The sequence below is a fragment of the Rhinolophus sinicus genome, linkage group LG09 (genome assembly GCF_036562045.2).
Source record: "Rhinolophus sinicus isolate RSC01 linkage group LG09, ASM3656204v1, whole genome shotgun sequence".
Lineage (NCBI taxonomy): Eukaryota > Metazoa > Chordata > Mammalia > Chiroptera > Rhinolophidae > Rhinolophus > Rhinolophus sinicus.
In genome coordinates, this window is record NC_133758.1 from 16,851,162 (window position 1) to 16,867,093 (window position 15,932).

A 15,932-nucleotide genomic window follows, 5' to 3' on the forward strand; every position below is an offset into this window, starting at 1 on the left:
ATTTTACCCACATTCTCACGGAGTCAACAAAGTTTTTAGTCTTTTAAGGCATTTCTATCTGCTATAGTCCTTGTTCTAACATTTCAAGTTCCACGGAAAACCTTTATCTTATTGGGAGACAGATATGAACTATCTACAAGACTGATGAGATTTGTGCTGAGGTGCACACGTGCTTTGGTCCATAACATAATCAGAATCTACGTAATGATGTGCGTGGTTTTATAAAATTCTCTAGAAAACTCCTGTAGTTGTTTTTATGCTGGGGATATCGGAATCAGAGAAGCTTATTTTGTGGCCATAGTCAGAGTCCAATTTTGAGGCTTTTATTTTATACTTAAGACATTTAAATTTTTAATATTTTATCTTTAAATCATGTAATGTGTATTTTCACTAACAAGAAACAAGACAAGCTCTCAGGCTGGGCATATGATGCTACTTGGGGAGATGAGACGTACTAAAATGTACAGAATCTGAAGCAGTGTACATGCAGAATTTATATTTTTAAACAGCCTCGTTTCAAGCAGATCGGCTGCTGGCTGGTTTTGATGATTACTTCACTTTGCCCACTGCATTTCAAATGCCTGCCCTGCGCATCACTGTTTTCCAATGAATTATTTAGTAGTTTACTAGGCTGTGGTCTTTGGAGCAAACTGTGAAACCCAAAAACAAAACAACAAAAGAAAAGAAAAAAAAAGAAAGAGAGAAAGAAAAATGTGTATTTAAAATTTAATGACAGAGCCCAGGCTTCCCATATTTCCTTTGATGTGTCTTTTTATTAAGGGCTCCTTGAAAGCCAAATGGATTTATGAAATGATGAAGTGGGAGCTGAAGACACTGCAGCCGCTAGGACGATCCCAGCCAGTCACTGGATTGGTACTACGGTGGGTGCTGCCTCACTTGACTTGTTTCTAGTCTTAGCTGACTTTCCAGGAAGAATGTCATACACAAGGGAGGCCTACTCTAAATTGCAAACTACTTTTCAACCAATCTATATTAATGAGTCATCGTATTTCTTGTTTCTTTGCTTCATCTAGTTTTGTTGGTAAACCTACCTTCATTCTGTAGCCTCTCACAGGTACCATATATCACGTTTTGAAAAGTAGTGATTCTACTTAAAATGGGAATACTCAATCCTGCTAGTATGTTGGCGCAAAAGTAATTATGGCTTTTGCAATTGTTTTTAACCTTTTAAACCGCAATTACTTTAGCACCAACCTAATATTTCTAGATTTTAGAATAGCATGTTTTCATGATTTATTGTTAAGTTTCTTGGAGCCTCAGTTCCAGAATGCATCCCTCGAATTTCAAGTAATTCTGTGTGTTGACACTTATCTATGGATTCAAATAACTCAAAAATGTCTACCCTTGGTGAAATTTTTCTTGACTATTTTAGGGAATTTCTGTTTTCAGGCATGGCTTATCATTGCTACCTCCTTTAGAGCTGCAATGTCTAATACAATAGCCACTAATTATATAAACATGTTTAAATTTAAATTAATTAAAATTAAATGAAATTTAAAATTCACTTCTTCTGTCGCACTAGTCAATTTCAAATGCTTAATGGCCATACAAGCTTAGCACCTATCATATTGGATAGTACAGATATTGAGTATTTCCAACAAAGCAGAATATTCTAGTCGATAGCAAGCACTATTTTAAACACATATACGCTACCTATGTTGTTAATTATCTCTCTCAGGACAGAAACTGTTTGAGTTGTTGAATTAAAAACATTCCTTTTTGTTGTTAAACAACTTATTTTCAGTTTCACTTTTTCCATACTTCTAGGTCCCTTATATGCCATTGATTGTCAGTAGTATATTCAAAAGAATAAAAAAAATAAAAATAAAAAACGAAACACAGGTAAAATATACCCTTAAGCCTTTTGCTAAAAAAACCTATTCAGTTTATAATAGATGTTTTGGTAAGAGCGCGTGAATTTTCAGTAAATATATTTGTGTTCAAAAAGACCTTTTAAAAAAATAACACAATTTTACATCTCAATTGTACTTCATGTAGACATTGATAAAACCGTTGAGCATAAACAAATTCAAACAACACACCTCATTATTCCCCTGCTCTCCTTCTGTCTCCAGGCTCAAAATGTCTTGTTTTTGCAACAATAAGAAATAAAAGGCTTTACAGCTAAAATGAAACTCTAGCCACCCTTCTGACCTGGTAAAACTTTCCTCAACTCTAATACGGATAATATTCAGGATGACCTGGGGATCCAGAGTGTACTACGCGTGTGAGCACAGACATGTGGGAAAGAGTGGAGCCTGGGACTTCTGCTACCCTGATGCACTTATTGGCTCTGATCTTGTGTTGACTTTGTATTGGCCTCTTCCAAGACTACTCACGGGACTGCTCTGCAGAAGCTCAGAGTCAGAGCACGCCTGTGATGTGGCACTCTGACACAGGTACTGATAGAGTTTCTCCCCGAACCTTAACCTTTCATTCCATTTACTTGTCGTTTATTCTCCAGGACGTGTGGAAGCACAATAAACTAAGTCTTCCACATCCAGTAAAAGTGTAGGCTTTTCTTTTGGAAACGGTTGGTTTCATTCCTTCCTCTTCAAACCCTGACTGACTTTCCTTCAGGAAGAAAATTCCTCACAGTTTCCAATTTTTGGTATCATTTCATTCCTCTGATCCATTAGGATTAGAGCCACATCAGGAAAAAAAAAATTGTCTCATGGATCACTGGTTTTTTAGAAGCCACTCTGGGAATGCTATATGCCGAGAAGGAAAGAATGACAACACATGCTAAAGGAGAAGTTCCTAACACCTCAAATGGTTCTTTCTGATCAACTTCTTTTCAGTTTATTAGAACTTTATTTCCTCTACCACTATTACTCGCTGCTCAAAAGTCAATCAAATGTTGTTATTGTTTTTTGTTACCTAAATGACCCTTCTTTGCGAGGTTTAGTTTTGGTAAGCTAATGAAAGTTTTAAAAGACTGGCCATAGTATATTTTTGTGTGGCCTGATCACAAGCACCAAGTTACTACCTCAATGAGCAGCCACTCAGCATCTTTTCCCATAGGGAGGGAAGAAACAGGGAGGCACGGATACAGCCAAAGGGGCCTGTTGCCTCTCAAAGAACCTTGCTGCTTGCAGAACAAGAGAGAAGGGGAAAGTGAAAAATCCCAGACACCCACCCATCATGTCACCTTGTATTTTCTGCTCTGGACCCCTATTTGCCTCATCTCTCTATATTTAGACATAATACATTTAATAGTAATGTCTTGTAAAGTAGTAATTCTACTTCAAAAAATGGTAATACTCAAGCCTACTATTTCTCTTTTTGAGAATAGTATATTTTTCATGACATGCTGAGTTATTTGGAGTCTCAGTTCCAGAATGTATTTATCTGTGAGCATATGTAATTCAAAAATACTTCTTATTTCTCCTTTTTGGGGAGTCATGATCCTCTTTGTGCACACTATGAGAGATATATACTGTCTCCACAGATAAATGGATATATATTGACATCTACCACCAATTTATATACCACTTTAGGCAGATCATAAACCTTGAAACCAATGGCCAAAGAGTCAAGGAGACTCTGGAATAACAACTTTGTCTTACAAGAATGTCTGGAATCAATAAAGTGAAGTTATGCTCTCAAAACAATCACATAACAACTGTGCGTTCTCGAAATAGTCAATGAATGGAACTTGTGGGTTTGGAAAACAAACTGTACCTAGTTCACATAAATTTAGGTGGTGGCAGAAGTCACAGGATTCCACTATTTATTTTACGTTCATTTATTCCTACTTCCTTGTCAGGACTTCATACTCAGGCACTCAGTAAGTTTCCGTGTTCTCTGGTGCTTGCTATCAAATCCTGCTCTTAGATCCTTTATTCTCATTAAGGTAAAAATAGCTGATGAGTTATCTGAGGTCTGAGGGTTGTGGGTTTTGAAAGTGATTAGAATCAAAGTATTCACTAAAGAGATGGAAATCTTGGGTTTTACTTTCAGATTTCAGACATAAGACTATTGGGGGTGATCATGTGACTTTCCAGTAACTCTGAACAGACCCACAGAGGCGTCACTACTCTCTATTTGAGTAAGACCAGCCTTGCTCACAAATAGTCTCCCTAAATGGCTTGGAACTCACTTACCCATCTCCTTCTCAGTTCCTTGAACCCGTTTTGTTTTCTTGCATGCTGCCTTTGCAATCCAACTCACATAAGAATTCCTAGAGGTAATAATCCCTCAAAGCAACCAATCCCTTTAATGTCCAGAGGCCTGGACATTGTTGGGGTGACCTGTAGTTCCAGTTCAGGAAGAAGCCACTTGTGTGGCTGGGCACAGTCCAAGCCAACCGCAGGAAGGTATTTCAGTGTTGTCCTATTAGCTAGAAGGACCCTCTGCAGAGAAGCAAGTGTCTCTTTGGGAATTTGGCAGCATTTGTGCAGAGACTCTCCTGCCAAAATTAACTGATTGGAGAAAAGCTGCCCAAGAGAATGAAGAATGATATCAGGTCACTAAAATATGAAGTTACCTGGAGAATGAGAGAGAATGATAGCTCTCTTTCTCTAACTCCCTGTGCTAAGCTATAGTCAGAATTTCTCTCACTTCATTTTGAAACCAAAAAAATCATTTGTGTGTGTGTGTGTGTGTGTGTGTGTGTGTGTATACACATACAAGATTCAGAACACGACTACATACATTTTTAACTTGTTTTTTTTTTTTTTTTTTTGGTTTAGTTGTTTTTCTTTTTTTTCCCCCTACCATAACTCAAACACTGACTACCTGTCACAACAGGATGACCTATTTTAGCTTACCTGTTATAGATCTGGTGGTGGCACTTTCATAAAGAGGAACGCCTTCTCCTGCATTATTGAAAGCTTTTAGGGAGATTACATAATGGGAACTTGACTCTGGAGGAGAAATAGAAGAATATGAACATGTTGATTTATTTAGTGTACTGAAATACTCAGGATAAACATTTTCCTGAAATTGAATTTAATATAATCTTTTAAGTAAACTGTGGTTTAAAAATAAGTGAGTTTGATTCTGGGAAGAAGGTAAGAGTGGTGATAATAATGCTTTTTTCAGCTTCCTGAATCTGCACATAAAAGAAACTGAATGACTAGATAGAACACAAGGCTTTGATCTTTTGCAACAAAACTAGGGGCTGAGGTGTACCCTCAAACCCTGAAATACTGTGATGCAGACAAACCACCAACAACCTTAGGATCTGCATGGTTTTCTCACCATGTGTGAGAAAAATCACAGGGAAGCATCAAATATGAGAACATGGTAATTCTAAAGGAATTATCAAGTAATTCTAAACGAATTATCAAGTAATGCTACAAAGTATAGCAGACTAGTTTGAGGACAGTAAATGTAATTTCAAAATTAACCTGCAAAGTCTCCAGGTCAGGGCTCACATTGGGGACACACTATTGAGAATAAGTTTAAAATTTAAGCAGAACAGAAGCAACAGAAATGAAGGGAAGAAATAGTCCAGATAAAAGTAGGAGAGAGGAATAGTGACAGAAATTTAGAAAGCAAGCGGCCATAGGTTTTAGTGTATATTGGGTTGGCCAACTTTTCTGGAAATGGCTCAGACTGAAAAAGCTTTGTAGACCACTTTGCCTCTGTCACATATGTAAATTTTTGTTTGTGTTTGTTTTGTTTGTTTCGAATACTTTAGAAATATAAAAAGCATTCTTAGTTCAGTGGGGCCCAAACAAAAGCAGGACCTGGGCCAGATTTGACCCACAGGCTGTAGTTTGCTAAGACGTAATCCTGGTCTAATGAAAAATAACAGGAGATGGAGCTCTGCGCCTTTAGCAAAATGATTTGAACTTCTGGGAATGCAGAAAAACAAATCACATGAAAGAAAGTAACAAAAGTCTGTTGAGGTCAAATTCCTTAAAAAATAAAATGAATATATCGCTCCTATAGACAGGCATGTACACACACACACATGATCAAAAATACACAAGAAAAATAGATCAAACCTGCAATTTACTATTTCAAAATGAGCTAATATTAAGAAAATAAAATGCCAGAAATGCAGGAGTAACATAAACCAGAATTAGAAATAACTCAGAACTGAAGTGGCAGTCTCAAGAAAGAATTATATGTAAGTGTGAGGATAATTTTAGAAATAAAGGGTATCGACAGGAGCAAATAAACAGAAGAAAACAAAAACAAAACAGAAATTATGAAGGAATAAAAAGAATTTGGGAGAAAGTGACAAATATTAGAGAAGATTTAACATTCAAGTAATAGTTGTCTTTGAGGAAGAAAACCAAACAAAGGGAACAAAACAAATACTAAAAAAAGTAATTCAAGAAATTTTTGCTTACTTAAAAAAATTTTCTAAGCATCAGGTCAGAAAGAATACATAACTTACAAGGGGGGACGTTATATAATTATCAGACTTTTTGACAGCAACATTTTATGCCACAAGAAATTGAAGTAACTTATTTGAGATAGTCAAGGTAGAAAAACGTGATTCGAGGATTCTATAGTCAACGAAAGTTAACTTTAAATATAAAGGGGAAATCCAAACTGTTACCAACTTAATCAGAGATTACTTAATCAGGGATATTGTTCCCCTGATCCTGAGAACTACTAGAAAAATAAACTTTAGACATATAAAATGACCAGGGGAGATACTGAACTAACTGCTGAACAATAATTTGAATCAAGTAAGATTAAGTGAGGATTGAAAGGGAGATATTTTATTTTGCAAGGCTATATATTCTGATAGTGTAGGTATACTACGGTCATAAGACAAAATTAAGAGAAAATAGGGGTAATATATGCAAATGTTTCAATAATTATTATTGATGGTGATACTACTGTTGGTGTTATTCTGAGACTAATGTAATGTGAGCTAAAACAAATGAGTACTCATAAGAAATTCTACTTCTGTCATTCTGTGTATCCTTGACAACCATATTCTTGGTGTGGACAAAAGAACATACAGATTTAAAAATAGAAAAGATTAAGTATTATGTTCCTAAAATTTAATTAGAAAAACCAGTTTAAGCTTAAAAGGTATTTTATCTCTGTTCTAGTTCTGTCCACTGAAAATGTCTAGAAACACTGACTCGAAAACAACAGCATCCCTAGCACCCAGACTGGGACTTTGAAAAAATATTTTTCAATGCCAGAAATGAGAGCTTGTTGGAGAACAGGTTGGTTCTGGTCTGAGATGATTCAAGCTCATACCAATTAAGCCTGAAACTTCTTGACATACTGGATAAAAAGGAAACAACCAAAGACCAAAAGGATCATCTCAAATGGATTCAGGAATCAAATGGAAGAGGGCTCACACATACCAAAGATGAGCGCAATCTGAACTTCGATAAAGATAAAAGTTTCAATAAATTGAAAGCCAACATATGTACATGAATGCATGAATTCATAACCATATTTCAAAGAATAATAAGAGTTGATCACTTCTGAGGTTGACAGAGAACCAAATCATTATCTTGACAACTGGGCAAAGAATCTGATATTTATGTCTTTCTTAAATAAACTCTACCACTGCGTAACCAACCACATAAGAGGGGGAAGCATCTCCTTATAATATTATTCCAACTGACAATAAAAAGCAATGATAGAATTCAAATAAGGCTGTTTTGTAGCCCCAAAGAACAAATGGGTCTAGATATTAATCATTCATAATTGCTAAGATAAAATAGAGACATCTAGACATTAGGTACCTCCTAGTCAAAAAGCACACTACCCTCTAGAGTCTTGCCAAAAAGATCAAACCTACTCATTCCAATCAAGCCTCTAGATCCAAATGCCAGTTTGCAAGAACTAGAGAGAAAAGAAAAAGTACAACTCAAACTTATAATAATTCATTTAGCTATACATTTGGTGCATGTGGTTTTCTGTATCTGAGTTTTATTTCACACAAAAAAAGCTTTTACAATGAGTAAAATTTATCTCTGACAGTGTTCTTTGAAAATTGAATAGATGGATTTTTCTTTGTGAAATTTTTATGTGATCTAAATATTGGAGTTAAAGATATTGACATTTCAAACCACGATGACACAAGAGCCACAGTATAGCAAGAAGAATAAAGTTACATTAGTGTAAAGATTTCTAGTCAGTGAACTGCTTCCCCTGGAAAAGGAGATATTTATTAATTTTTGTTGTCATCCTAATTTACTAACAAGAAAGCAATCAGTCAACAAGTGTTATACGGTCTTGGAGATCCAAGAATATTTGTAAAAGGTGGAACTCTGTTGTCAGGTTACAATCATAATTCTGGGCAGAGAAAACAATGAAAGATTGTATAGAATTAAGGAGTAAAGTGTGTGTACAACTTATGAACGCTATACGAGCTGAGAGGCCTGAAAAAATTAGTGAGGGATTGGGTCATCAAAAACTTCTTGGCAGATATGGACTTGGAACCAGGCCTAGAGAGCATGAGTAGAATTTAAAGGTAGAAGAATGATAGGAAGTAGAAAACATCTCAGGAATAAAGATGGGAAATGTGGAAAATACAGTTAGGGAGGTCAGCAAAATACTTATCTACTAGGAAAAATATCTTTTACAGTGTTGGAGTAGAGACTAAGCCTGATTTCAAGCATATGATTTATCTAAACAACTACAATGTAAAACATTTACATTAGGTTTGAACCATTTGATCCATAAAATCGTCTTTTTGTGAATCAAATACATTTGGTTTCAGCTAATATACATATACTATATTTATGCATTTATCTATATGTTTGTTTATCAGGGGAGTGAGAGAGATATCAGGATTTCCAAAATCACATGCTTAGGAGTTAGGGTTTTAATTTTGTTTGTTTGTTTGGTTGGTTTTTGTTTTTAAATCTAAGAAACAGAGCAGGAGGGAGAGAGAGAGAGACAGCGGTATCTGGCCACAGTGTATGAGACAATAGGGCAGAAAGGATGCTAGACAGTAATTCATCTAAAGAACAGAACCACCTCAGAGTTACTCGTTGAAGCTTATAGGTGGCCAGCATGGTCCGTGAGACACTGAATCCCTGCCTTCTCCTGTCCCCACCTCCCAGCTGCCCAGTTTATACTTCCTTAGACAATATACTCTGCACAAGTCTCCAGCATTTCTGCACTATTGGCTTTCAGTCTGTTGGCATGCATACGATTTTTCATTTAAAAGCAAAGCAAGTACCTTAACTAATTTATTCTCATTTTGCTCGTTTGAATTTTTGTCTCACTTGGAATTAGAACAACATGTGCACCTCATCTATCTGCGATCTGGCTCCTGAGCAATAGTGATCATTTCTTAATCTCTCCCTTACAGTGAATGCGAGGTAATCATCATTTCAACACTGACTCTTGCTAATGTTGAAACCCATCAAGTCTCTAGTCACCTGAGTAATGGCAGCTTATTCTACCTGATGTCACGTCATGGTGTAGGGTACGCTAGCAAAGCCTCTGGAGTTTTATCATTTATTAGCTGTTGGGTTAATGGATTATACTAATCGCTAAATTCCACAAGTCCCAACTGTGCTGTGGACACCTTAGGAAAGATCAACCCTAAATTTAAATAAAAAGTGGTAATGGTATAGCCTTAGGGAAGGTAACCAGATTTGCTATGGAGTTGTAACTGGTATAAGAATATCTCATAGAGCTAGGGGTCTTGGAGACCTTTTGGTGCAGTTTGTCAGTTAGTAATTTGAGGTTCAGGTGAGTTCACTTTTTCTAAAGTAACACAGAGACACCTAGGGGGAAAAAAAAAGGCCTGGGACAACTCCATAACCCCTTTGTGTAGCTTTTCCAAGGAGCTTTTCTTTCTGCTCTTCAGACTGTAGCTACTTACTAACATATTTGGGGCTCTTTCTGGCTTCAGTAGAGTGCTTTTGTCAAATCGCATCTTGATTGACTGAGAAAGCAATAGAATCTTTTCATGACCCAATGAAGCTTGATCCAAATGCATCAGCTTGAACAACAACCAGAACAATATTAGTTAATTATTGGTTAATAGTGGGCAGTGGACGATATTGCTTTGATTCCCTTTTATATTGCGATTGAAGCATCTTGTTTGAGTGTGTGTTGAGGGGAAAGATTCTGGGGGAAGCAAAGGAGAGTTTCCTACCCATTTAAAAGAGTGTAACTTACTAGTTCACCACTAGAGGGCAATGTGGAGCTATTTTCCCGCACATGCTCAGAGCACTTAAACTTTAAAACCAGTAAATCACAAAAGAATTGCCTAGAATTGCTCCCTCTATAGAAGCATCAAATGAGTTAAACACATTTAATATTAGCATAATGAATTCCAAATGAATTAATCATTAATTATGGCCAGACTCCATTGTTCAGGAATACGCTTAATGACAATTATGACAGTAAATTTACTTTTTGGATTTGCTGAAATGTTGCAGATATTTAGGCTTGAAAATATCAATTGCCTCTGAAAAATAAAGTACAGCAGTATTTTCTCATTTGAATTCACTGTGGATGAAGCACATGGAAATAATTTTGTTTTCGTGGGTGTCCATGGGTATTAGTTTTAATTATGGATGTTCTGAGTGATTCTACAGATTTCAAATTATTGATCAGATTTTCATCATTCTTCGGTTAACCTTTCTTATATAATACATTGGATGGGGATAAAGGAGGCTAAAGAAATACTTATTAATTCTTTAAGCATCCAAAAATAGATGGTTCCTGGCCAGTATCTTCTTTGTGGCTAGGAAAAAAGGGAACACACATTTATTAATTATACAGGCTGTAAAGACAAGGGATGAATATTGGGTTCTCCTTCCCCAGAGACTTGGTAGGTGAGAGACCCATTATTCTAAGAGCGTTTGTTGAGGCTTGCCTGAAGGTAGATTGTGGCTCTCTGGGGCAGAGGGGCTGAATCAAGGAAACCTGCAGGTAGCTCCTCGGGGTTAGGCCAAGATGCTGTACTGGGTAATACAAGCCAGTGAGAAAAAAAAAAAAATCATTATTTTAAATTAATATTTTGTGTGAATTAAATGCCACTGGCATGTGCCAGATTGACAGCTTATAGTCCTTTATTCACCCAGTGGCCCTGTCCATGCCAAGGGCTTGTCAGGCCTAGTTTCCATGTCCCTGCATCTTTGCCCTCTCTGTTAGCATTGCCAACCAGTCAATTAGAGAAAATTAGAGTGGTGGCTGTTTCCCTAATGCAGACGCCTGCTCACTGCAATGAACCAAGGATACTGAATGCCCAGAGTAGAGGCCACTGGATCGCTGTCAGATGTCACATATTACTGGACACCGTTGACCCATTGGACCTAAACCATTTAATTAAGTGTAATGGGTATATAACAAATACAGTTGATTGCATTGATCTACATAAAGGATGAGCAATTCATACTTGACTAAGATTGGTTTCTGTAATACATTCAATATTCTATTTGACATTATTACATGTACTCCTTTGCAAATTTAATTAATAGTTAATCTAACTAGCATCTTTACTTCTTTTTTTTTCCCCTTTTCTTTTCTAGAAACAGTATCCAAAGAATGGTCAGATTACAACATGAGTTGCTAACTAACCAGTCTTGAGGTATCAGATACTCAGCTAGTCTGTGTGAAGAGGTTTTTGAGTCCAAAGAACAGGTAAATTGTCTTTAATCTACCAAGATCTATCACCAAGAGGGAAATCAGGTAAACATAAATTTTATAAGAAATGTTTCAGTGCTTGGCAGATAAAAGGTGCTTAACAAATACTGAGTTAATTGATGAATGCATGAGACCAGAAAAGCTAAATTACTCAGTAATGGTTAAATAGGAAGCCACTAATCAATCTGAACATAGAACTCAAATTTCTTGACCCCAACTTGCACATTGTGATACATACAGGTTCATGAAAAATGAATCCAAAGAGATTGTGCCACATTTCCCCCTCTCACTCGCATACTCAGATTCAATTATTCTTCATTTGTTTACTCACTCACCAATTATCACTGAGCACCTTCTGTATATAACACATGGGTATAGGTTTTCTAGGGTATGTAAGGATTTTTAAAAGAAGCCTTATTTGCCTTGATGACTCTTTTAATGAAGAAACTGTGTTGGGATTAAAAAAAAAATATATCAGAGCAAAGTGTTCTGGAATCCGAGAGGAGATATGGAAAAGATGCCAGTTTTGTTGAGTCTTTGGATGAAGAAAGGTTGAAGAGAAAAACTGGAATAAGCAAATGCAAATGAACAGCTCAAAGTGGCTGGAGCATCTATCATACATGTTAGGATCAGAACTTAAAGACAACGACAACTTCTCCTCCCTTTCCTCCTTCTCCTATTAGTAACATTTGTTGGGAGCCTAGTTAGGCACTTGGTTAATGACCTCGCATCCCTTATTTAATCCTCACCTTAATCCAGTGTCTGGCAGAGAGTAAGTAGTCAAGACATAGGTGCTGAATGGATGAACGATCATCTCCCTCTTGGAAGAATTCTAATTCCAAAGTTCAGCCTTTTATCCTCTGTACCACTTGCCTTTTATTGAATAAGACATGGTGAGTTGAAGGACAATTTGGACAAGTTTGAATTGTGCTTTTAGGGAAATTAATTCCTCAGAACTATGTAGTCCAGGAAAGATGGAAAAGATGTTGAACGTGGGTATACACAGAGGCTATTGCAATTGCCCAGGAAAAGATAGCAAGGGCCTGGACTGAGGTGGCATAGTGCAATTGAAGAGCAAAGGATGGGGGAGCAACATAATTTGTAGATCTATTTGGAGAGACAATGGGGAGAGGGAAAAAACCAAGAAAGACTCCTAGATTTTGAGTGTGATCATGAGATTTTTCATCACTTATTTCAATGGTACTACAAAGTAGATATGGCAGGGATACCCATGCCCATTTTAGAAATGGAGGCACTGAGATCTGGGTATAATTTTTTCTGCCCGACAAGACACAAGCTGGGCTGGGTGTCTGCCATGTGCTCAGGTTTGCTCCTTCATAGTGCCAGGGCTAGAAGATTGAGGTTTTCTCTGGAACATCCTGTAAAGCAGCCTTTGGTCACTCATTAGAGCAGAAGAAACATACCTCACCTGCTTCAGGCGGTGAGGTACGCTTTGGCAGAGGGCCCTCAGCATCAAAGAAATGACTGAGTAAACGCTTCCACTATGGAGCCATGCAAGCTTACCAATGCAGCACTTAATGAAATGATTTCTCAGCAAAGCTTTACATAAGGAAATTACCAGAGACAATATAACCAAATATACAGGGTTTTCGCTTCTTGTTCACATTTCTCAAAGAAAAAATAATTGAATTAAATAAAAGAAAAAGTGGAAATATTGTATGACCACCTGAGAATTAAATTAACATGAAACACAAACACCATTCACTTAGTTAATTCAAGCAAAGAAGTCATTAATTTGGTTTAAAAAAACAGCCAAACTGACTCCCAAGCATAGAGATAAAAAAATAAAATAAAATGCTTTGGTTAGGAACTAAAAGTGGAAGTGTGTCTTTCCTTTTTAAAAATGCCGGCCTTCCCTTCCCCTCATCCTACTTCCCTTCTCCTTTTTCTTTATTTCCTGAGCTCACCCCCTTCTTTAATCTCCAATCATACCTTTGGGTTTCTGGAACAGGGAAAGGAAACAAGGAAGAAGAACAGAATGGAAAACAGAAGAAATGAAGAGGAAGAATCAGAAGCCTATGAGTACAGAGGAGCGGAGGAAAGAGAGCAGACGTCAGCATAATGCCTGGAGCCCTTGTCTAAGGACACTTGCTGTACCAGACACCAAACGCTGCCATGCTTCATCATGCTTATCTTTGCAGGAAGCCGAAGAAGTGGGTACAGTGACTATCCCCACTTCAGGGGTGAGAAAATGCAGGCTTACTGATGGCCATAGAACTCACTAGGTAGTAGCGCACAAATTCAAAGCCAGATCTGTCCTACTTGGGAGTCCACCGATGGGTCAGTGATGAATAAGGACTGAAGAAGATAGAATGGGCAAGAGGTTCCAGATGGTTTACACTCTCAAAGTGTAAAAGTAGAAATAAAGCCACAAAACAAATAACTTTGGTTTTCCACCCTCCCTCACTTTAAGAACAGCCAAAATTGCATTTTTCACTTTTTAGTAACATATATCGACACCATGTAAAGGCCATTTAATATTCTCCTAACATCATGGTATACTAGTATGTGTCATGGCGACTATTATTTTATACTTTGATTTTGCTTTTTTACTCAACAAGTGTCTGAGATGTGTGTGTATCAAAGTAGCCGGCTCGGTCTGTCAGCTTCTATACTCACTCAGGTTCCTGCCTTCAGCTGGGCAATGTCTTTCATTCTGATTGCTGATCTTTCATTACCCAATATGCCAAATAGATGATATTCGAACACTCAAGTGACATGCAGCCTGTACGCATATATGTGCTCATTTACTTATTGACTTAAATCCTCATTGTCATTTCTCTATGTACCCTTGCTTCTACTTTCTTTATTATCTTCAGACTAAGTCCCATTTAATGTAACATACTAAGTACTATAAAACAGGGTTGATCTCTGGCACTTTGTGGGATGATATAGGTGTTCCATATATATGCTATGGAGTATGACCAAGAACTGAAAATGTGAGTAGTATGACTGAAAAACTGATTTTTTTCCATTTTATTTAATTTTAATTAATTTCAGTTTAAATAGACACATTTGGACAGTGGCTTCCATGTAGGACAGCATACCTACATGGAAGGTGTTTGCCATCCTCTCTCATGGTGTTGTCATAGTGCTAAAGTGTTATGGACAATGCCAACGACAGATTGAATGGATTCAATGTGAGGGTTCCTGCTGCTATTTTTCTCTTCAAATGTGAAATAACTCACTACGGCACATACTATAATTTTACAGCCTGGGCTGAAGTATAATTTAGTAAGTTGGCTATATATCTGTCACATTTGAAGGTAAAAACAAAGTACTTGTCTTGTATCTGATTCAATTTCTTATACACATCTTAATTTCTATCCTCATGGTGATAAAATTGTCTCAACTGATAAGACTTTGAGTAGTCATGGTTTTCAATTTTGTGCTCTAAAATTTGGATTTCTTGCTCATTTGAATATATACTCAACTGAAGAAAATATGTCTAGATGAAAAACAACTTTGTTAATAATGGAAAGGGATATTAAATTAATGATAATTCTAAGGTGGCTGTAAAATTGAAGTCATTTTTAACCTCATGCTTTAATAAAACATGAAGAAATGAAGCTGGGATAATTAGGTAAGAATAAAGACCTGGTAAAAATAATAACTACCAATAACAAATGGTACAAGGAATATCACATTAGGCCATTTGTTCATAAACAAATATAGCTTTTCACCTAAGTTCTCAAGAAAATCAACTGGTAACAACCTAGTAACAAACTCAGGTTGTCTTGGGGTGAGTGGGGAGGAGACAGAGAGGAAAAAATTAGACAAAATCAAATGGACTTAGAATGAGCTGAGCCAAGAATCAACCAAATGTCAACACGAATACATGAATAGTAATAGTGAATGTAAGGGAAAAGTAAAAAAAAAAAAAAAAAAATGCTGTCAATAGCAGAAGTCAGTGAAATGAGAATCGAAATAGACTTGTTGGTCCTAGGAAATATATGTAATTATAATATTACTGGTATATATTTATTTGGGTTTCAAGGGACAGCTTTGTATACATGATTGCTTTAAATTGATCTGGATGTAATGCAGCTGCATGTTTGGAAGATTCTGCTGAAAGAATGTAAGCAAAGGGAAATGGTAAATAACAGCTTATCCAGTTGTGGAGAGACATCATGTGTCAGGCTGACCTTACTTCAGCATTTTGTTTAGTGAGAACCGGGAAGAAGGGACGTACGTAGGCAGCGGAGAACATTTAGAGGTATACACTCAAGAGGGGCTACAGACCTGAAACACTGCTGGGGTGTGAGCTCACTGAATTCACAGGGGCCTTGGCTTTCAGGAAGAATCCCTGAGCAATTAAGAGTGAGGCTCAGAAAGACAGAGTACTT

General features: G+C 36.9%; 1 protein-coding gene across 3 annotated transcripts in view; it reads right to left on the reverse strand.

Annotated features, from left to right (window-relative positions):
• DCC (DCC netrin 1 receptor) overlaps window positions 1-15,932 on the reverse strand; it is a 1,035,569-nt gene that overhangs the window by 119,277 nt on the left and 900,360 nt on the right. For all 3 annotated transcript variants that reach the window (XM_074339962.1, XM_074339961.1, XM_019721869.2), the window contains exon 16: window positions 4,794-4,889. In XM_074339962.1, the coding sequence (XP_074196063.1) occupies window positions 4,794-4,889 (96 nt within the window). The remainder of the gene's footprint in view (window positions 1-4,793; window positions 4,890-15,932) is intronic.